At 40.9% G+C, this 23,653-nt stretch overlaps 1 protein-coding gene across 2 annotated transcripts in view; it reads right to left on the bottom strand.

Moving 5' to 3' along the window:
* Nucleotides 1-23,653, bottom strand: part of pfkpa (phosphofructokinase, platelet a) — a 131,890-nt gene that overhangs the window by 81,160 nt on the left and 27,077 nt on the right. For both annotated transcript variants that reach the window (XM_078537418.1, XM_078537409.1), the window contains exons 3-4: nt 4,490-4,567; nt 1,279-1,468 (exon numbers count right to left, since the gene is read on the bottom strand). In XM_078537418.1, the coding sequence (XP_078393544.1) occupies nt 1,279-1,468; nt 4,490-4,567 (268 nt within the window). The remainder of the gene's footprint in view (nt 1-1,278; nt 1,469-4,489; nt 4,568-23,653) is intronic.

Here is a 23,653-nt window from a genome sequence, read left to right as displayed (position 1 = left end):
AGCCTCTCGAGTGTCCCCAATTATACTTGCCTCACCATTGGTGGTTATGCCTTCAGCTGCCTAGGCCCTAAGTTCTGGAACTCTCTCTCTAAACCTCTCTGCCTTTCTTTCCTCCTTTAAGATGCTCCTTAAAACCCACCTTTTTGACCACACTTTTGTTTACCTGTTCTTAAATCTAATGTGGCTTAGTGCCGAATTTTGTTTCGTAATGCTCCTGGGAAGCTCCTTGGGATATTTTATTATTGTTGTTCTCCATGTCAGGACCAATTTCTCACCTGAATTAATCCAATATTACTGTGCTGAACTGTAATCTTAATGGTCAAATTCCACAGCACGATTTGAGAACTTGACTCAGAACTGGGTGCACTATAAACTGACATAAACAGACAACTTAAATGTTCAGTGGCACATGAAATAGTGATTAGCAATTTGTTCAAGCTGCCAGGGTTTGATTTGACAACTGCACAGTTACCTTCAGAAATCATCTCATCATACTTTCTTTAGTATCTTCTTAGGAAAATAATTGGGACTGATACTGAAGTCCACTGTACTAATCAATATAAGTGAATGCAAAAGTATGGCCATGTGGTTTGGGCATCTAAAAATTGATCAATACATCTACATGATCACTAAGAGCAGAGACTGATACAAACTGATTTCACTATAAACTGGCCCAATATTTTTTAAAAATCAAGTCGTGTGGGATGCTGCAGGCAGAGTTCAAAATGAGTGTACCAAGTTAATATAGATATGGAAACACAATTAAATTTTTACCATACTAAATTAGGTCAGTACTTCCCCGAACTCAATAATCACTTCCAACAGTTGGCTACTTCATTGATGGGGCTACTGTTGGTTGACATTTTTTTTCTAAAGCTTATTGAAATTAAAGGCTCTCGATGAATCTGAAATCTCATTATTAAAAGCTTGTGGGTCAAATGGGTATCAACACTTCTGTTAATTTGTGAACCAACATACAGCAAACCATAAATATCACAGAATATGCAATAATCTCAAATTTATTTATCTTCTACAGCAGCAAGCCAATAGTTACTACCAATAGTTACTACCTAGTATTTTCTAAGGATTATTCTTTAAATTTACCATTATAAACACTATTCATATTGCTTCTAGTCCACATCAATACTCAGTCACCTTTACACAAAAGTAAAACTGGCACTGAAGGCAAAAGACGACAATTTCAACAGAATACTAATGTACATCATACATGTCAGACAAGCAAAGGGAAAATCCACAGAACCTCCATACAAGGCCTACCTTCTTCGACAAGTTCCTGTAGTAGTCCTTTCCACTCTTCACGGAAGAGGTTTGCACCGGTTAAGCTACCATCTCCACCAATCACACACAGATTTGATATTCCATGCTTTGTGAGATTATGGGCAGCCTGCTTACGACCCTCACGGGTGCGGAATTCTTGACAGCGTGCACTTCCGATAACTGTCCCACCCTGAAAACAAAGCACAAATTGTCTGGTAATCTTCGTCAGGTGTTATAGTGAGAGTTCAGAGCAGCCACTATGTTGAAAATGTACAAAGCGCGTCAAATCATCATGAATTTAATTGCCTTTTCCTACTGTGAGTCACATATTACGGAAGAAATCAAAGAAAAAGGAATAAGAAAGGCAACAAGAGAGTATCAGAATCCATTAGAGGCTAAAATAAAAAGGAACCCAAAAATCTTATATACAAAAATAGTCAAGGGGTGTCAAAGGAAGAGTGGGGCTTATTAGGTATCAAAGAGGAGATATTTTTGTGGAGGCAGTGGGCATTGCTGAGAGGCTAAATCTTTACTTTGCATCTGTCTTCACTAATGAAGAGGATGCTGCCAATATAGCAGCAAAGGAGGGAGGTAGTAGAAATATTGGACAGGATAAAAATAAAGAGGTATTTCAAAGGCTGTCCGTCCCCAAAGCGGAAATGTCACCTGGTCCAAATGGGTGGCATCCTGGTTTGCTGAAGGCCGTATGAGTGGGAAGTGCAGAGGTTCCTTGGACAAGGGGGACAGTTCCAGAGGACTGGAGGCTTGCAAGTGTTACATCCTGCTTTAAAAGAAAGCATAAACCCAGCAACTATAGACCAGTCAGCCTAATGTCAGTGGTAGGGAAAGTTTGAGACACAATTCCATGACAGCATTAATTGGCATTTGAGAAAGTATTGGCTAATAAGTTGAAGTCAGCGTAGATTTGTTAAAGGCAAATCATATTTGACTAACTTTATTGAGTTCTTTGATAAAATACAGAGGGAGTTGGTGAGGGTGGTGCAGTTAATGTTGCGTATATGACTTCCACATGGGGTTTGACAAATTACCAAAGAGCAGACTTGTTGGCAAAATTAAAACCCATGAGATTAAAGGCAGCATAGGTACAAAATTTGCTAAGAGACAAAAAGCAGAAATATTAGTGAAGCGTTTTTTCAGGCTGGAGGAAGTATATAAGCTGTTCTCCAGGGGTCAGCACTACAATTACTGGTCCTTTGATACATGTTAATGGCCTGGGCACAGGTATACAGAGCAAAATTTGTAATAGGTTTGCAGATGATACAAAACTCTGCATTATAACAAAGATTGAGGAGGATTGTAACATTCACGACGACTGATAAAATGGGCAACACATGGCAGATTAAGTTTAATGTAGAGATTTGTTGAGTGAAACATTTTGGTAGAAAGAATGAGGAAAGACAATTTGAACTAAATGGTGCCATTTTAAAAGGAAACACAGAGACCTGGGGAGGGGTGAGGGGTTAGGCCTCAGCTGAAGTATTGTGATCAATCCTGGGATTTGTAGAGGATGTAGAAGTGATTTACTAGAATGGTAGCAGGCATGATGAACTTCAGTTATCTGGAGAGGCTGGAGAAGCTGTGGTTGTTCTCCTTAAAGCAGAGAAGGTTTGATAGAGGTATTCAAATTCATGAATAGTTTTGATACAGTAAAAAAAGGAGGAAATATTTCATAGTGGTATTGTCACTGGACTGGTATCCTGGAAACCAAGTGTAAACCTCTGGGGGCCCGGGTTCAAATCCCACCACGGCAGATGGTGAAATTTGAATTCAATAAAAATCTGGAATTAGAAGTCTGACGATGACCATGACGCCATTGCTGATTGTCGGAAAAATCCAGCTTTTTTTTCCTTTAGGGAAGGAAATCTGAAGCTCTGAAACATTAACTTTGTTTTCCTCTCTCCACAGATGCTGTCAGACCTGCTGAGTTTTTCCAGCATTTTCTGTTTTTGTCTCAGATTTTCAGCATCTGCAGTATTTTGCTTACATCTTAGGAACTATTTCAATTGGCATTAGTATTGTAAACCAGAGGACATAGATTTAAGGTGAATGGCAAAAGAACTTCTTGTGATCTGGAATGAATTGCCTGGAGGGAGCAGATTCAATAGTAATATTCAAAAGGGAATTGGATAAATACTTGAAGGGGTAAAAAAAAATTACAGGGCTAGGGGAGAAAAGCAAGCGAGTTGTATTAAGTCACACACCGTCCTGACTTGGAACTATAATAATCACTCCTTCATCATCACTGTGTTAAAATGCTGGAACTCCCTCCGTAACATCACTGTAGGTATACCTACACCACACGGACTGCAGCGGTTCAAGAAGACAGCTCACCTCTGCCTTCTCAAGGGCAATTAGATATGGGCAAAAATTCTGACATTGCCAGCAATGCTCACATCCCATGAAAGAATTTTGGATAGTTCTACCAAGGAGCCAGCACAGACATAATAGGATGAATGGCCTCCTTCTGTGCTATCATTCTACAATTCTATGATATAAGGAAGTTGCACATCAAATGTTTGATTCTACCATTAAAGTTCACTCAAGCTCCATTTTCATGGGAACACTGAAATGGAAAGAAATCTCTCACATCACCTTCACAGATGGGAATCACAAGGGTTTGATGAAGGGTCACACCCAAAACCTGAAGTTATATTTCTCTTTTGGTTGCTGATTAACTTTTCTACTATTTTCTTTATATAAATAAACAAAAAAAAGAGTATTTCTTTCAAACTGATCATATGGGGTATACTTAAATATGGCATGATTTGAACCATCTCTAATTTGCTTTTATTATCAGATATATAGTATACACTGATAATTTTCTTAATAAGAATCCATATAATTAAAAGTGAATAATAATGATTAGCCCCTTCAAGTAGCATAAATGTCACACTGATGGTAAACTTAGGCCCCAGGAGACACTGAAATGCTGCTCATTGAAAAGCTGTAAAACATCATGCATCAACTGTACATGTCAGATTAATGAATCATAAAATTGCCAATATATGGTGATGAATAATAGCTTAGCCTTTAGTTTTTGAGTACCATCCAAGTACACATTTTTCTGGTGCAATTCTGAATACATTTTTACTTTATTTGATTAAAGCTTTGGAAACTCTCCCCGTAAGTCAGTGTTTCCATGAAAGGAGTCTTGCCTTCCACTTCACATTACTACGCTATATTTGCTTACCACTTGCAAGATACTGGAAACATCTTGCCAGTTTGCTTCTACGATATGTTTCCCACCATCCACCATCCCCTGGTAACCCTGTAAGAGAATGATAAGCAAAATCAGTTTAATTAACCCAAGCAGTTCCCAATGTCATATTGAAAGCATTCTGGAATACTTTTAATAATGCCAGAACAGACATAACCTTTTGCCGTGAACGCTATTTGCAAGTAGTAATCAGAGGAACCATAGTTGCTACATCTGAATCCTGCTTTCATTTGATGTCTTTATTTAGCCCAATCATCTATCCTTCAGCCTACTGCTGTCACATACCCTTTGCCAGATAATAATAATCAGGGTTTACAAAACTGTGGAAGAGGGAGCCTTGTACACATGAACACTTTAAAAATCAATCAGAAAAGGAATCATAAAAATTTATTTCTCATGCGCTGCTGTCACCTTTTTTTTATATGTTGTCTAGAAGGGCTGTGGGTCACTTCCTCCCAGGCCTACACCATAGGTGCAGAGAATCACATGGGTATGAAGCATGGTAGAATCTGGCAACAATTCACCCTTTGGCATCGGAGCACCAGGTTCTCTTTCTCTACCCATTGCAGTTTCACAACCAAAACTGAGAATGAGCTTATGTTCTACACCGGGGTCAGCAACCTGCAAAAACAAAAATACCTGGAAAAACTCAGCAGGTCTGGCAGCATCTGCGGAGAGGAACACAGTTAACGTTTCGAGTCCGAATGACCCTTCAACAGAACTAAGTAAAAATAGAAGAGAGGTGAAATATAAGCTGGTTTAAGGGGGGCTGGGACAAGTAGAGCTGGATAGAGGGCCAGTGATAGGTGGAGATAACCAAAAGATGTCACAGACAAAAGGACAAAGAGGTGTTGAAGGTGGTGATATTATCTAAGGAATGTGCTAATTAAGGGTAGAAAGCAGGACGAGCGAGGTACAGATAGCCCCCCCACCCCACCCCCCAACCTTAAACCAGCTTATATTTCACCTCTCTTCTATTTTTACTTAGTTCTGTTGAAGGGTCATTCGGATTCGAAACATTAACCGTGTTCCTCTCTGTAGATTCTGCCAGACCTGCTGAGTTTTTCCAGGTATTTTTGTTTTTGTTGTTGTTTTTGTTTTGGATTTCCAGCATCCGCAGTTTTTTGCTTTTATCTCAGCAACCTGTGTCTCACTAAGGGTTCATGAGGGCAGGTGGTGGTGCAGTGGTAGTTTCACCAGACTAGCAATCCAGAGGCTCAGGCTAACGTTCTGGGGACATGGGTTCAAATCATATTATAACAGCTGACAGAAATTTAATTCAACTAATAAATCTGGAATTAAGAGCTAATCCCAGCCCTGTCGACCTTGCAAAGACCTCCTAGCTAACTGCTATGGCAAAATTAGGACAGCAGTCCCACAGACTAATCAAGCAACAGCCTGGCATAGTCTGTAAGATATGATTCCACGGATATGTCTATGTCCCAGGCATCACCATCCCTGGGTATGTCCTGCCCTACCAACAAGACAGGCCCAGCAGAGGTGGCAGCACAGTGGCATACAGTTGGGAGGGAGTTGCCCTGGGAGTTCTCAACATCAACTTTGAACCCATTGAAGTCTCATGGCATCAGGCCAAAGATGGACAAGGTAACCTCCTGCTGGTTACGACCTACCACGGCCCCCTCTCAGCTGATGAATCAGTACTCCTCCATGTTGAACACCACTTGAAGAAAGCACTGAGGTTGGCTAGGGCACAGAATGTACACCAGTTGGGAGGTCTTCAATGTCCATCACCAAGAGTGGCTTGGTAGCACCACTACTAACCTAGATGGCCAAGTCCTAAAGGAGATAGCTGCTAGACTGGGTCTGTGGCAGGTAGTGAGAAAACCAGTAAGACCTCGTCCTCACCAATCTACCTGTCACAGATGCATCTGTCCATAACAGTATTGGTAGGAGTGAACAATGCACAGTCCTTTTGGAGACCAAGTCATGTTTTCACATTGAGGATACCCTCCATTGTGTTGAGTGGCACTACCACCATGGTAACAAGACAGATTTCGAACAGGTCTAGCAAGTGAAAACTGGACACCCATGAATCGTTGTGGGGCATTAGCAACAGCAGAATTGTACACAACCACAGTTAGTAATCTCATGCCTGGCATATCCCCCACTCTACCATTACCATCAATGCAGGGGATTAGCCCTGGTTCAATGAAGAGTGCAGGTGGGCATGCCAGAAGCAGCACCAGGCATTCCTAAAAATGAGTGTCAACCTGGTGAAGCTACAACACAGGACTACTTGTGTGCCAAACAGTGAAAGCAGCATGCAAAAGGCAGAGCTAAGCGATCCAATAAGCAAAGGATCAGGTCTAAGCTCTGCAGTCCTGCCACATCCTAATGTGAACGGTGGTGGGCAATTAAACAACTCACTGGAGGAGGAAGCTGCACAAAAATCCCCATCCTCAATGATGAGGGAACCCAGCACATCAGTGCAAAAGACAAGGCCAAAGCATTTACAACAATCTTCAGCCAGAATTGCCGAGTGGATAATCCATCCTCCGGAGGTCCCCAGCATCACAGATGCCAGTCTTCAACCAATTCAATTCACTCCATGCGATATCAAGAAACAGCTGAAGGCACTGGATATTGCAAAGGCTATGGGCCCTGACAACATTCCGGTAATAGTACTGAAGATTTGTGCTCCAGGACTAGCTGTGCCTTAACCAAGATGTTCTACTACAGCTACAACACTCAAGCAGGTTGACACCATCTAGGAAAAAGCAGCTGCTTGACTGGCACCCCATCCACTACTTTCAACATCAACTCCCTCTACCACCGACACATAGTGGCAGCAGTGTGGCCCGCTTACAAGGTGAACTGCCACAACTCATCAAGACTCCTTCAGCTGCACCTTAAAAACCAGAGGCCTCTACTATCTAGAAGGACATGGGAACACCACCACCTGCAAGTTCCCCTCCAAGCCACTCACCATCTTGACTCAAATATATCGCCGTTCCTTCACAGTCGCTGGGTTAAAATCCTGGAACTCCCTCTTAACAGCGCTGTGGATGTATTTACACTGCATGGACTGTAATAGTTCAAGAAGAGGGCTCATCATCAAGGGCAATTAGGGGTGGGCAATAAGAATGCCAGCCTAGCCAGCAATGCTCACATCCTGTGAAAGGATGTTTAAGAAAATGCGGCTCTCAACCTTGATGAAATGGAAAGCATTTTTAAACCCTTTTAGAAGTGAAGGTGTGCATGCATCCCCATCTTCCCATCTTCACATCTACTTATTTATGTGAGCAAGTGTTTTTCAAGTATGAATTTCATGAACAACAAGTTGAAAAGCCAATTTAATCATAAATCCTGCTTGAGAGTGAAAATGGCATCTTACTCTCAGATATGGAACGATGCTCTAAGGAAATCGACCAGCAGATAATGCAATGAAGTTATTATTTTGTTTCCTAATTTTTGTATCCATCTTCTTATTAGCGTCCATATCCATTTTGTTTTTCATTATCAGCGTTTGAGTCACAGCAATGCAGCCCTTCTGATACTCTGTTTTTTGACTAAATTTATAAAAATGATTCTTCTTGCTATTAAGGTTGCTGACCCCTGCTCTGGAGTTTATTAAGATTCACCATAATGCCACCTGCTTAAAAGGTCAAGAAAAACAAAATTGAGGCTGAAAACATTTATTTAAAAAATATTTTGCTTTATACCAAAAGTATCAGCCACTGCAATCATGCCATGATGAATAAATTGGTCACAATTATTCAAGTCATTTCGGGACACCAGCAGTCTCTGGATTAATTTCGGAAGCTTCAACAGTTGAGGTTAATTAGCGTCAAGCCTGGCAGCTTGACAACTAAAAATATACTTCTGGTCTGTGAACTAGAGATCTACTTTATCAAAAGTGATGTAAATCTGAATGTATTCTTGAACTGCGAGTAAGCATTTTGAGTTTACATTTGGAAACAATCTTTCAAAGTCAACTTTACTTTTAAATTACTTTCGAATTGGACAAGGGATAGCCTGAGGGTTTGGAACATGCCTGAAGTAAAGCCAGTTACGTTTAGCTTGCGCGCAGCAACCAAATAAATAATCAACATTCAATTTATCCCTTAAAGGCAGATCTACCAAGATATGATGTTTATTCTATTGTGAAGTATGGACAGCCAACACAGTATTCACTTTCCACTATTCACTAAATATATTTTCTCCACTGAAAGAACTCATTTGGTTAAACTGCTTTCAGGTGGCAGTTCAATACAATAGTAGCAGTATACTGTTTAGTATCCACAGCTACATTCAGTATGCAGACAGTAGGCGGTATTAAATGGAAGCTACAGGCTCTCAACCGCTGGCTGCAGAGCCAGCAAGAGCTCTGTGTCACCTCCTTTAATGAAGGCCTACTAAATACATGCCACTCAGGCACTTAAGTCGCCAGCATCAGCCTACCTTGGGCTCAAGAGCCCCGGGAGCAGAAGTCCTGCCCTCCGTGAGCTGCCAGCCAATCAGAGGCTGGCAGTTCCCAGTGCTCATCAGTGTCAAGGAGGTGTAGTGACTGTTGGTGGCGCTGCATTGGAGAGGGCTGGGATTAACACTGGACCCCAAGGCAACAAGTGAGTGATGGTGGGAAGGGGGCCACGGGCGAAGGGATGGCTAACAAAAAGGGCAGGGGTGTGGCTCTCCGTGGGCAACCCCCATCCTTTCCCAATGCCAGGTCCCTCAATAAGGCACTGAGTGCAACAGCCCGCCCACTGCTGGATTAGTGCCAGCAGTGGAGGGATGAGGCCCTTAAGTGGAAATTACATTGCCTACTTAAGGGCCTCAATTAGCAGCAGGTTGGGAAAGGTCAGCAGGACCATCCATAAGCCTTCCCACCTTGGACTTAATTTTGGTGGAAGCAGTACCCACCTGCCACCCTCCCACCCTCTCCTCCAGCAAACGCACCTGGGGGGACGGCATTAAATCCACCCCCCCAGTATTTCAGGTTTGATTTTCAAGGCTTATCACGGTACTTCTTGCTTTGTCTTTAATTCCTCCTTGCTCTCTGCACTACCACACCCCCAAAACTGTGCAGTTGTTTTCCCATGCCAATGAATCAATTCAGATGAAAAATGAATTTACAGGAAGCTACGTGCCGACTGTGTTGAGACCACTACTGTTTCTAATTTGCACCAAAATCATGGGCCTTGATATTAGCCCCCTACAACAGATGGGACTGATTAAAAATGAAAAAAACGCATGAACAGCACAACACAACCCACCAAGTACACAACTGCTGCCAACTTCAAAGGCATTTCACGGTATTTTGTTAGCAGTGGAAGATTTGACATACTTAAATCAGCCTCAGTGCAATTGGGAGCCTGATATAAATTTAACTACTGCTATGCAAGTTTCCCAGGGCTTGGGAAACTGACATTACAAAGGGGACAGGAGCTGTTGGTTCAGTGCCTTTTACAGCACTCATTCTGTGCCAGGAGCAGCAGGAAAGCTCCTCCATCCCTCCAAGAAACCTTAAGCCTCTCCCCCACCATTCATGACCTCCCTCTTCCACAAACACTGCCAAACTCTCTTGCCCGCCACCCCCACCCCCCACACCCTCACCATCCCACGAACGAACTCCTCCCACCCCAAGAAGCACCGATCTCCGGCCTACCCTCTGAAAAATGGCCAAAGACCATCCCCAAAGAATTCCACTGTGGCCTCCTGCCATTGGGGCTTTCCTGCCCGCCAGCCAGTTAATTTAGGTCAAGTTGGCTGGCTGTCAGCAAGAAATGGAGAAAGACTATGGGTCCTGCTCTTTCGTTCAGCAGGATCTCTGGCTTGATGCATTCCCCGGCCATCGTTTTCTACTGCATCTTCCCATACAAATTAGAGCTATAGATTCAGAAACCCAATGCAAATCAAATGATACCAAGCTAGGAAAGGAAATAAAATCAGAGCTCAGACATGCAGGGGTTGGACAAAATAGGTAAGTGCGCAGCTCACTGGGAGATGAAATTCAACGCAGACAAGTATAAAGTACTGCACATAGGAAGGAAAAATGGTTATGGTGCACAATCCACAAATGCTACTGAAATTCCTGGAGAAGCAGTTGAAAGAGATGTCTAGGAATCCTGGCAAATCAATGCAAAGCTGCTAGAATGTTGAACAATACAACAATGGAATAAAATTCAGAAGAAGCTGTGACCAAAATGAACCCTGGACTCTGTGTTCAATTCTGCTTGCGATGTAAGTGAGATATTCAAGTGTTGCAAACAATACAGGGAGGATCCAAAAGATTGTAATCCCTAGACTTGGCGGTCTGAGCTATGACGCAAGGCCGCAGAATCTTGGACTTTTCAGCCTCATAAGAAAGCAACTGAGAGGCAATCTGAGAGGTATACAAATTATAAACTGTACAGAAAACAAAAATTTGGACAATTAAATTCAAGTGCAGGAGAAAAAGACAAGCTGCCACAGGCTCAAACTAGTTAATAGTTAAACTAGTTAGGATGCATATCATTAAGTTCTTCACACAGAATAATCAACATCTAGAATGCATGTCCAAATTAAGTAATGAAAGCAAAAGTCCTGCAATCATTTTGGAATCAATAAGGCTAAAGCAGCACAGTAATAATGCCGATGTGGCATTTGGAAAGCTTCTGGAAGAACCTAGAAAAACCCCAAACTCTCAACTGCCTCAGGACTAAGAATCTATAATATCTATAATGCCAAATAGCTGTGAAATGGGACATGTGCATAGTAATCTCGTTGTGGTTACTGTTGGTAAATAAACAGCAGGAAAGTACAAATCTGGAGCCTCCCTGAATGACAATGACCTAAACCAGGCTCAAGGTACCATCATTCAAGGGCAGTTATGTGATGACTGATCAATCAGAAGGACAGAAACAGGGTGTCAATAAGATATAATGCAATTAATGCTATTGGGAGTTATTTTAAAAAAGTTTGAGTGGTGTGTGTGTGTTTGAAATATCAATTAGGTAAACCTTGAGAAGTGAAGTGTAAAGGGGCCAATTTGCATTTTTAAATAAACCATTCAAAAAGGATGGGTGAAATATTACACCTAGCCAGAACAAGCCAAACAATGTGTTTATTTTTTCCAAAGTTTGCTAATAAAATTGGTGCTACGTAAGGGTTTTATTGTTAGAAGAGGTAAAGTTCAAAAAACCTAGTGATACAATGAGAATTTGCATTCAAATAGGAAAATATGCATAAAGGAAGAGAAGGCTGTTGGCAAAAGAGGGATTCTAAGATCTAAAGCCTCCAGCCTGTAAGCCTCAAGCCGCTATCTGCAAGAACCCAGAACTGAAAGAAATTAATTTTGAATGCAACTGGCCAGTGTGTGCTTTGCCAGGGGTCTGTTTAAATCTTTGTGTTTTACTGTTGCCTTACGGAGGTGTAACTGGGAGTCAGGTTAATCAGAGGACTTTTAGAGGTTATTATAGTAGTAATTTGTAGATATATTTATGGGTTTACCATCTTTTAATTAATAAATGTTTAATTTAGTTTTATAAAAACCTCTTGAGACTCCGTGGTCTTATAACTGAATTCAAAGCCTGCATCTCGAAACATACAAATTGAAACAACTATCATAACCAATTTTTGCAAGGTTCCCTCTGGGATTTGAACAGCTCAGCATTTATCATCTGCTGTGTCAAAATAATTGGAGGATATCTTTGCGGGATACATTTATAATTCCTTGATTGGTTTGGAATTGATGAACCTTAAGGTTACGAGTACGAGAAGCACTTTGAATTCAGGAGTGGGTGAGAGTTATTTTTGGTGTGGCGCAACTGCAAAATTGGTTGCATCCATGGCTAAATCTTTATTGGCGGTAGAACACATAACTCTGGTCAGGTTACAGAACGTATCCAAGAATAAGTTAACAAAGTTGGTGGATAAGTGGCAGCTGGGGTTACCTGCGGGGGCTAGGAAAGCAGATATGATTGAAGTGATAGCACAGCACTTGAAGTTGGAGGTGATACCTACACTAGTGAGGCACAGCTTAACAAGATTGAACGTGAAATAGCAAAGGAAATGAAAAAAACTTCGGCTAGAGGCTGCCAAAAAGGAAGGGCAAAAAAAAGAAAAAGAAAGGGCATTTCAAAGAGAGCAAGTGGAAAGGCAGGAAGAAGGAAGGAAGCTGGAACTAGAATCCCAGGCAAGAGAGAAGGGTAAAGAAAGAGCGGCAATGGGAAGAATGAAGGAAAGGGAAAGGGCATACCAGCTTAAAAGGCTGGAGGTTAAAAGATAGATCTCAGATTCAGAGGAAAGTTCTGATGATGAAAAAACCTTTAACCTAAAACCCAGTGGAAATTTGTGCAAGCTCTTCCAAAGCGTGAGGAGAAAGATGTTGAAGCATTCTTTATTTCATTTGAGAAGATAGCTAAACAGATGAAATGGCCACAGGAAAACTAGACATTGTTGTTACAATCCAGGTTGGTGGGTAGAGCATGAGGTACATGTTTTGCTGTCAGAAGAAATGTCAGTGAATTATGATGCGGTAAAAAAGACTAATTTGACTGTATATGAATTGGTTCCTGAGGCATACAGGCAGAAATTTAGGAATGCGAGAAACAGCTTGGGCAAGCTTATACTGAGTTTGAAAGAGTAAAACAAAGTAATTTTGACTGGAGGATACAGGCATTAAAAATAGAGCCAACACATGCAGCTCTTAGAGAAGTAATTCTTTTGGAAGAATTTAAAGAATCAATTCCTTTGTTAGTGAGAGCTCATGTGGAGGAAGAGAAGGTTCAAATGGTAAGACAAGCAGCAGAGATAGCTGATGATCATGAGTTAGTTCATAGAGCTAAACCTTTTTTTCATCAGCCTTTCAAATCAGAAAAGGATAGAAAGTGGGAGGTGAAAGGAAGGTGAGTATTCGGGGAAGAGGAGGTGTGTGGAAATTCCCAGGAAGATTTTTCACAGAATAAAAGGAAGGTGCTGAGGGTAGAAGTGACATTCGAAACTTGAGGTGTTTTCATTGTAATAAAATTGGAGACAAAGTCAGCATGCTGGAAATTGCATGGAAAATCTGTTGGAATTATAGGAGTGCAGAAACGTTCTGGAAATGAAGAGTACTGTGGGCTCTGAGGTTCAGGAACAGGAAAAAAATCAGTGGTTTGAATGCAGGTAAAGCAGTGATAGGTAAAGAGGTGGAAATATTTTCACAATTTACCCAAGAGAATTTGGAAGAGCAGGTTGCAGAAATGTTTAGAAATTTTGTATGTGAAGGGAAAGTTTTTCCATATGTACAGGGTGGAGTATGTAAAGATGTTAAAATTTCAAGAGACACAGGGGCTAGTCAATCCTTAATGTTGTGGGATAGTTATATCTGTTGTTCAGAGGGAGTATTGCAGGAACAGGTGATAATAAGTGGGGTTCATGGAGATGCTAAACCTATTCCATTATGGAAGGTAAATTTAATGAGTAACCAGAAAACAGGCGAAGTGACTATTGGGCTGGTAGAAAAATTGCCCATTGCAGGGGTTCAATTTATTCTGGGTAAAGATATAGCTGGATCACAGATGTGGGTGATGCCTATGGTAGTTGAGCAGCCTGTAGAGGTGTTTTCAACAGAAGTATCACTGAGAGAGCATCCTGGATTGTTTCCAGATTGTGTGATAATGAGATCACAGGGTCATAGATTGAAACAAGAAAAACAGGAAGGACAGATAGTTCAAAGGCAGGAAGAAGGTATTGAAATCCAATTAGCAGGCACTGTGTTTGATAACATTGTTCAGAAGGACACAACAGAGGAGAAGACAGTTGAGATGTTTAGCTCAAAGCAGTTAATTGAGTTACAGCAAAAGGATTTGCAATTAAAACAATTATATCAGACAGCTTACTCAGAAACAGAGGCAAAATGTATTCCAGAATGTTATTACCTTAAGGATGATATTTTAATGAGAAAGTAGAGGCCGGACCATGTCTCAGCAAATGAAAACTGGAGGGCGGTACATTTGATTGTTATCCCAGTTGAGTATAGAAATGAGATTCTGAGGATCTTGGGATAAAACAATTTAAGTCAACAGCTTATAATCCTGAGACACAAGGGGCTTTGGAAAGATGGCATCAAACGCTAAGAACTATGACAACAGCGTACTGTCAGAATTATTCATAGGATTGGGATAGGGGAATTCCATTCTTGTTATTCGCTATTAGAGACGCTCAAAATGCAGTGACTGCTTTTCGTCCTTTCGAACTAGTTTATGGTCATGAAGTAAGGGAACAACTAAAATTGATTCATGAGAAATTGGTGGGTCAAAATTCAGAAACCACTCTCCTGGATTACATATCAAACTTCAGAGAGAGCATGTGAGTTGGCCAGGGAACATTTAAATATATTACGGCAAGTGATGAAAGTGAAAGCAGGCAGAAAGGCTATAGCTGGGAATTTTGTTGCTGGCGAGAAAGTGCTAGCTCTGTCCCCAGTACTGGGTGACACATTAAAGGCAAAGTTTAGTGGGCCTTACAGGATTGAAAATAAATTGAATGAAGTAAATTATTTAATAAATACTCCAGATGGAAGAAAGAAGCAGAGGTATATCATGTAAATATGCTTAAAAAGTACTTTGACAAGGAAGAGGACCAAAAAGAGGTATTAGTGGTGGTAGATAACAAGAGGTAGGAATGCAGGATTCTGAAATTTATTTCCGTTAATCAAATTGGATAATAAAGGGGTACTTGAACACTTAAATGTAATATTGAGTTACCTTCCAGACAAGTGTCAAAGTGATTGGAAAAGTTATTGCCGTCACACTGTGGAAATAAGCTGAGGAGGACAGATTTAGCTATACATGATGTGTCTGTAGAAGTTTCATCTTCGATAAGGCTGTATCCTTATAGATTAAATCTGGCAAAGTCATCACAAGTACAGAAAGAAATTGGTTTCATGCTTCAAAAATGATATCAATGAGCCTAGTTGCAGTAACTGGAGTTCGCCTATTGTACTGGCACCGAAAACGGATGGATCACAAAGACTGTGTGTGGACTATTGAAAGGTGAATGCGCTGACAAAAGCGGATTCATATCCTCTACCACAGTTGGAGGATTGTATTGAGAAAGTGGGACAATCTAAATTTATCACAAAGATTGACTTGCTAAAAGGATATTGAGAAGTACTGTTATCAGAGAGGGCAAAGGAGATATCGGCTTTAGTGATGCCAAATGGACTATATCAGTTTAAAGTCATGCTATTTGATATGAAGAATGCACCTGCGACATTTCAAAAACTGACAAAGTAATTGCAGGTCTAAGCAATTGTGCTGATCTAATTGTTTTCAGTCAGATATGGGATGAGTATTTACAACATCTGGAGGAATTATTTACTTGACTACAAGAAGCCATTTGGTGATGAACTTGGCTAAAAGTGAATTTGCGAAAGCGCAAGTTACGTATCTAGGACACACCATTGGACATGGTAAGGTGGCTCCGAGAGATGTGAAAGTCAAAGCTATTGTGGATTTCCCAGTGCATACAACAAAATGAGAAGTTGAGAAATTTCTGGGCATGAGTGACTTTTACTGGAAATTTGTACCAAATTTTAGCAGTATGGTTGCTCCACTGACTGAACTATTAAAAAAGAGCAAGAAGTTCCAATGGACACTGGAGTGTCAAAAGGCATTTGACAGTTTGAAAACTGTATTAACTACGACACCAGTTTTGGCAGTACCCAATCACGCCAACCTAATATCAACTGGGATTCAAACAATATAAGGGGGAGAAAAATTCATGTAGTGTGTCCAGGAAAATTCAACCAATTAGTGACAAACCCAACGAGAGGAGATGCAATTCTAGACCTAGTCTTGGGGAATGAAGAAGGGCAAGTGGGTGCAGTGACAGTTGACGACCATATCGGAGACAGTGATCACAATTCAGTCAGATTTAGCATTACCATGGAAAAGGACAGAGATAAGGCTGAAGTAAAAGTCTTGAACTGGGGGAAGGCAAATTTTGCAGAAATGAGAAGGGACTTGGCTAAGGTGGACTGGACAGCACTGCTGGAGGATAAAACAGTGGAAAACCAGTGGGAAGCACTAAAAAGCAAGATCCTAATTGTACAAAGTAGACATGCCCCCTACAAAAATAAGAGTGGTACTGCCAAATCTCGACCTCCCTGGTTGTCTAGAGGAATACAGTGGAAGATCAAATAGAAAAAGAAAGCGTACGATAGGCACAAAGAGCTAAGCACTGCTGATAACTTAGACGAATATAGGAAGTGCAGGGACGAATTAAAAAAGGAAATAAGGAAATCAAAGAGAGGGCATGAAAAAAGATTAGCAAGTAAAGTTAAAGATAACCCAAAGATGCTTTACCAATACATTAATGCTAAAAGGTTAGTTAAGGAAAAAGTGGGACCTATCAGAGATGAAGATGGAAACTTGTGTGTAGATGCAGAGGCTGTGGGAAGGGTTTTGAATGAATATTTTGTCCCCGTGTTTACAAAGGAAAGGGAGGATGTAGATATAGTAGTCCAGGAGGAACACTGCGAGATATTGGACGGGATAGTCATAAAGAGAGAGGAAGTACTTTAAGGGTTGAAATCCTTGAAAGTTGATAAGTCGCCAGGGCCAGATGGATTGTTTCCGAGGCTGCTGAAGGAAGTCAGGGAGGAGATAGCAGATGCTCTGAGGATGATTTTCCAATCTTCACTAGATACAGGGCAGGTACCGTAGGACTGGAGAAATGCAAACGTAGTTCCATTGTTTAAAAAGTGATCAAAGGAAATGCCAAACAATTATAGGCCAGTTAGTCTTACATCGGTGGTGAGCAAATTAGTAGAATCAATCCTGAGAGATAGGATTAACTGTCACGTGGAAAGGCATGGACTAGTCAGGGATGGTCAGCATGGATTTGTTAAAGGAAGGTCTTGCCTCACAAATTTGATTGAATTCTTTGAGGAAGTGACAAGAAGGGTTGATGAAGGTAGTGCAGTGGATGTTGTGTACATGGATTTTAACAAGGCATTTGACAAGGTCCCACATGGCAGATTGGTCAGGAAAGTAAAAGCCCATGGGATTCAGGGTAATGTGGCAAACTGGATAAATAATTGGCTTTGTAACAGGAAACAAAGGGTAATGGTCGATGGACGCCCTTGCGAATGGAAAGTTGTCTCAAGTGGTGTTCCACAGGGCTCGGTGTTGGGACCCTTGCTGTTTGTGTTATATATTAACGATTTGGATGTGAACATGGGGGGCATGATTGGGAAATGTGCAGATGACACAAAGATTGGCTGAGTAGTGGATAGTGTAGAGGATAGCCATAATCTCCAAAACAATATAGATGGGTTGGTGGAGTGGGCGGTAAAGTGACAGACGGATTTTAACATAGAGAAGTGTGAGGTCATACAGTTAGGGAGGTCAAACAGTTACAGGAATTACAAAATAAATGGGAATATACTAAGAGGGGTAGATGAAGTGAGAGATCTTGTTGTACAAGTACACAGGTCCCTGAAGACAGCAGTTCAAGTAGACAAAGTTGTAAAGAAGGCATATGGAATGCTCTCCTTCATGGGTAGAGGTATAGAATATAAAAGTAAGGATATAATGTTTGAATTGTATAAAACACTGGCGAGGTCACAACTGGAGTATTGTGCGCAGTTCTGGTCACCACATTACAGGAAGGACGTAATAGCTCTGGAGAGAGTGCAGAGGAGGTTTACAAGAATGTTGCTAGGGTTAGAAAAGTGTAGCTACGAGGAGAGATTGGATAGGTTGGGGTTATTTTCCCTGGAACAAAGAAGGCTGAGAGGTGACTTGATTGAGGTGTACAAAATTATGAGGGGAATAGATAGAGTGGACAGGATAAAATTGTTTCCCTTGATGGAGAATTCTAGAACCAGGGGACATAGATTCAAGATAAGTGGCAGAAGGTGTAGGGGGGACATGAGGAAGAACTTTTTTACGCAGAGGGTAGTGAGTGTCTGGAATTCGCTGCCCAAGTTGGTGGTAGAGGCAGAAACTTTAAACTCTTTTAAAAAGTACCTGGATCTGCATCTAAAGTGCTGTAAGCTGCAGGGCTATGGGCCGGGTGCAGGAAGGTGGGATTAGAAAGGGCACCTGGGTATCCTCAGGCTAAAAATGGACAAGATGGGCCGAATGGCCTCCTTCTGTGCAGTAACTTTTCTATGGTTCTATAGTTCTAAGTTGGCCATTGACCACAAATGATATAGGCATTGGGGCTGTACTGTTACAAGATAACGATGCTGGAATTGAAAACCGACAGGATGTTTGTCACTGAAATTGACTGCACAACAGATAAGGATCTTCAACTATTGAAAATGAGACGTTGCATTTGGTGTTAGCACTGCAGCATTTTGAAATCTATGTGGCAAATAATTCGTCAGAAAGAATTGTTTATACAGACCACAATCCTTTAAAGTTTCTGGACAAATTTCAAGACATAAGTACAAGGCTATTCAGATGGAGCCTATTAGTGCAATGATCTAATCTACAGATAATACATGTACTGGTCGAGAAAATCTGTTTGCAAGTGCATTATCAAGAGTTTGAAGCTTAAAGGGAAAATTGGACATTTAAAGCCTGGACACTGAACTTGAATGATTTCTGTTGATACCAAGGATTAGTATATATATTAAGTTAATGCATGCATCTGGTAATGTAACAGAGTAAGTATATGGATAGGTATAGGAAATAGTGCAAGATGATTAATAAAAATGAAGCCATCTGTTAGAATTATGACTGTTCATTTTTTGATAAGGAGGGGGATGTCAAGAAGATGTAATAATGTCTATAATGTTATTGGAAGTTATTTTAAAATAGAGTTCAAGTGGTGTCTGTGTCTATGTGTAGATTGGATTAAAGCCAGCTGGTGTAGGGGTTTTGATGTATGGAAGAGAAGTACATTTGAAATGCCAATTAGATAAACAAAGGGAAGTCAGAAAGTGAAGTGTAAAGGGGGCAATTTGCATTTTTAAAATAAACCATTCAAAAGAATGGGTGAAATATTACACCTAGCCAGAACAAGCCAAACAATGTGTTTACTTTTTCCAAAGCTTACTAATAAAATTGGTGCAAAGAAATGGTTTTATTGTTAGAAGAGGTAAAGCTCAAAAAACCTAGTGATACAATGAGAATTTGCATTCAAATAGGAAAATATGTATAAAGGAAGAGATGGTTGTTGGCAAAAGAGGGATTCTAAGATCTAAAGCCTCCAGCCTGTAAGCTTCAAGCCGCTGTCTGCAAGGACCCAGGGCTGAAAGAAAATGCTTAAATCTGTTTGTTTCACTGTTCCCTTAATGGAGGTATAACTGGGAGTCAGGTTAATTAGGGGATTTTTAGAAGTTGTGATAGTAGTAGACATATGTATCTTTTAATTAATAAATGCTTAATTTGGTTTTATAAAAAATCTCTTGAGACTCTGTGGTCTTATTATAACCTAAATCTCAAAACATACACATTACAAACATTGGTTATGACAGTTGTTTCAAATTTCCCTCTGGGATTTGAACAGCTCAGTATTTACCATCTGCTGTGTCAGAATACAGGGGGCAGAATTTTGCCCTCGGTTGGCGGGCGGGCCCCACCGGCTCGGCAGCGAGCGGGCAGCCAAACTCCGCCACCGAAACAGGGCCCGCCGCCATTTTGAGTGGACGGGCCAATTAAGGCCCGCCCAGTGGCCTTCCCGACAGGAAGCACTATGCACTTCCTGTGCAGGGGGTGGAGGGATTCCCCATCTGTCAAAGTGCACTCTTTCGCACATGCTCGCGAAAGAGCGCACTGCTCCCTGAGACTAAGTGCTGTCTCAGGGAGATTAGTGACAGTCTAAAAAACTTTAAAAATAGAAAAATTAAAAAATTATTAACATGTCCCCCTCATGTGACAATATCACACGAGATGGGACATGTTAATAAATATCACATAAAATTTATTAAAGCTTTTAAAAACAGACATGAAACTTCATCCCGACAGTGGCCAGGGTTTTACCTGATATGGCACAGACCCAAACTGGGAACAGTGTATAAAATAAGGATTTGAAAGATACTAAGCATGCATCATCATCAAGAAGAAAAGATAGAAGATAGACTTCAATCAAGAGACAAGGCGCCCAGTCAACCAGAAGAAGTTGAGGAGCGGAGATCCATCATGAATGTAACTGCTGACCACTGCCAATTGCTAAGTATCATAACTTTGTGTTTACTGTAGAAAACGTAATAAAATCTGTGAAGCTTTTGAAAACACCTTCGTAACGGTGTGGTTTTGTAGCTGGTCTGAGCTGGAAGTCCCTTTTTGATTTGCTCTCCCAACTTAATCTGCAACTGTAATTAACTTAAGTCTTACAAGTAAATTAAGGCAAACACCAGATCTTACAGGATTCGCGTTTCAGAACCAGCAAAAAGGGCCCGGCTCGCGTTTTCCCACCTCTAAACGAAACCTGGTCCTTGAACTACATATCAGAAACGTAGGTTGTATTCATTTCCCACACTTTGCTTGAGAAAGATCCTTGAGATCCATTGCAGCACAGCAATGATGCAGTTTTCTAACTCAAATGCATCACAGCAACACTCAAACAACTATGGTGGCTGGGGCATGTTGTTAGAATGGATGATAGTCACCTACAAAACGATGCACTGTATGGAAAGTTTGATGGAGCCAGTAGACCGTTGGGCAGCCAAAACTAAGATACAAAGACTCATTTAAATAAGACATCGTTTTTTTGTCAGATTGACTTCAACTGGAAACAGACTGCATGTGACTAAAGCACTTCATGCCATATTCTCCATACTGGAATGTGGAAATTTGAATCTTCAGATTGCCACAGAAAAGCACCATCACAGGAAGGTGCATGTGACAGGAGCCCTGCATCAATGAAGGACGACCTACAATGCCTACACTGCAACTGACAATACCTTGCTTGAATAGGACTGTGCGTCCACCATTCCACGGTTGTCATTGGAATGATGAAGGGAGAAATTAGAATATAGGATACAACGCTATAGAAACATGTTATTATTTCAACCTCATTTGCATACATTCTATTCTGCATAATAATTCAAATAGCTTTGATAAAGCAATGCACTCATATTTCTAAGATTCAAAACTCAAAAACCCAAAGAACAAAATTTGACATTACTCGCTCTTAGAACAAATATTGTGCCAGAAAGACAATATAGCACACTACAGCAACCTGTTTTTCACATCAATTGATACATTGACAGATTCACTGCAGTCTGCTTGAATCTGCATGACCTTCAATCCATGTAGCAGATGCCGATTCAATAACTTGTGCCGTTGAAAACATATAGCCCAAGGAGAAGGTAAATGTAAGAAGGATTCACACTGAATGGTCTTTCCCATAATGGGCATAACGGGGATATCCAGAATTGTACATGCTTCTTCTGCCAAGATCTAATCAAAGTCCCATGTCATTGACAAAAATGAAGCCCCCTGAGGATGTGCTGGTAGCCTTTCTTGCATCACTGCAATCTGTGCAGTGAAGGTCATCTTAGCAAAACTAAGTCCCGTGGGATAGCAGGGGCAGTATCAGCATGAAGACAGAACTGACTAAGGAACACAAAATAGAGGAGTGATGAATGGTTTTCTTCCAGATTAAAGGAAACATAAAATCACAGACAGTAATAATGAAATGGCAGAAATATGAAACAATTAGTTTGCTCCAGTATTCAACAGAGACACACATATTGGAAGAGATTTGAAGATTAGAAATGATGTAACAGTATTTAAAATAATGGAGGAGAAGCATTAAATAAACTAATCAAACTCAAAGCCGATAAAACCTCTAGCCCAGACAGATTGCATCCCCACATCCTACAAGAATCTAGGAAAGAGATAGCAGAGGCATTATTACACAAATTTAATAATTCATTAGAAAATACGCAATGCAAGAGACCTGTCAGATAGCTAATGTTGTACTCATTACAAGAAGGAAGGTTGAACTGTACTGGGGAAGAAGAGAGCTGCTCCATTGGAACAGGCTTCACTTGAGCCATGCTGGGAACAGTGCCCTGGCCAATCGTATAACTAGGGTTGTAGATAGGACTTTAAGCTAATTAGTTGGGAGGGGTGTCGAGGGCTCAATTGAAGGGAAGTTTAAAAAACCAAAAAGAAACGAGAGAGCAGAGGTGCAGGAAATTGAAACAGAGAAGTGCAGCAGAAATTAAAGCCAGAATAAGTAATAGTGGTAAAGAGTCAAAGCTTAAGGCTCTTTAACTGAATGCACACAGCATTTGTAACAAGATAGATGAGTTGACGGGACAAATAGAAATAAATGGATATTACAAAGACGTGGTTGCAAGATGACTAAGACTGAGAACTCAATATTCAAAGGTATTCGACGTTCTGGGAAAATAGGCAAAAAGGAAAAAGGCGGTGAGGTAGCTTTGTTAATAAAGGAAGGTATCAGTGCGGTGGTGAGTAGTGATATAGGTGGCAGAGATCGTGATGTGGACTCAGTTTGAGTAGAAATAAAGAATAGCAAGGGGAAGAAGTCACGGGTATAGGCCCCTGAAGAGTTGCCTCATTGCAGGACAAAGTATAAATTGGGAAATAATGGAGGCATGTAAGAAGGGCGCAACAATAGTCATGGGTAATTTTAGTCGGCATATTGGCTGGAAAAATCAGAATGGCAGGGTTAACATGGAAGACAAGTTTGTAAAGTGCATCAGAGATTGTTTCTTAGAGCAATACATTGCAAAACCTACCTGGGAACAGGCTACTTTAGATCTAGTAATTTTTTTTCTTTATTCATGGGATGTGGATGTCACTGGCTGGGTCAGCATTTATTGCCCATCCCTTGTTCAGGGGACATTTTAAGAGTCAACCACATTGCTGTGGGCCTGGAGTCACATGTAGGCCAGACCAGGTAAGGACAGCAGATTTCCTTCCCTAAAGGACATTAGCAAACCAGATGGGTTTTTACAACAATCCACAATGTCATTGGACTTTTAATTCCAGATTTTTATTGAATTCAAATTCCACCATCTGCCATGGTGGGATTTGAACCCAGGTACCCAGAGTATTACCCTGGGTGTCTAGATTACTAGTACAGCAACAATACCACTACGGCACCACCTACCCCAAATGTAATGTGTAATGAGGTAGGATTAATAAGGGATCTCGTAGTTCAGGATCCTCTAGGGGCTAGCAATCACAACATGGTAGAATTTCAAATTCAGTTTGAGGG

Source organism: Cetorhinus maximus, chromosome 3, assembly GCF_964194155.1.
Source record: "Cetorhinus maximus chromosome 3, sCetMax3.hap1.1, whole genome shotgun sequence".
Classification (NCBI taxonomy): Eukaryota; Metazoa; Chordata; class Chondrichthyes; order Lamniformes; family Cetorhinidae; genus Cetorhinus; species Cetorhinus maximus.
This window is presented reverse-complemented; position numbering and strand designations above follow the sequence as displayed.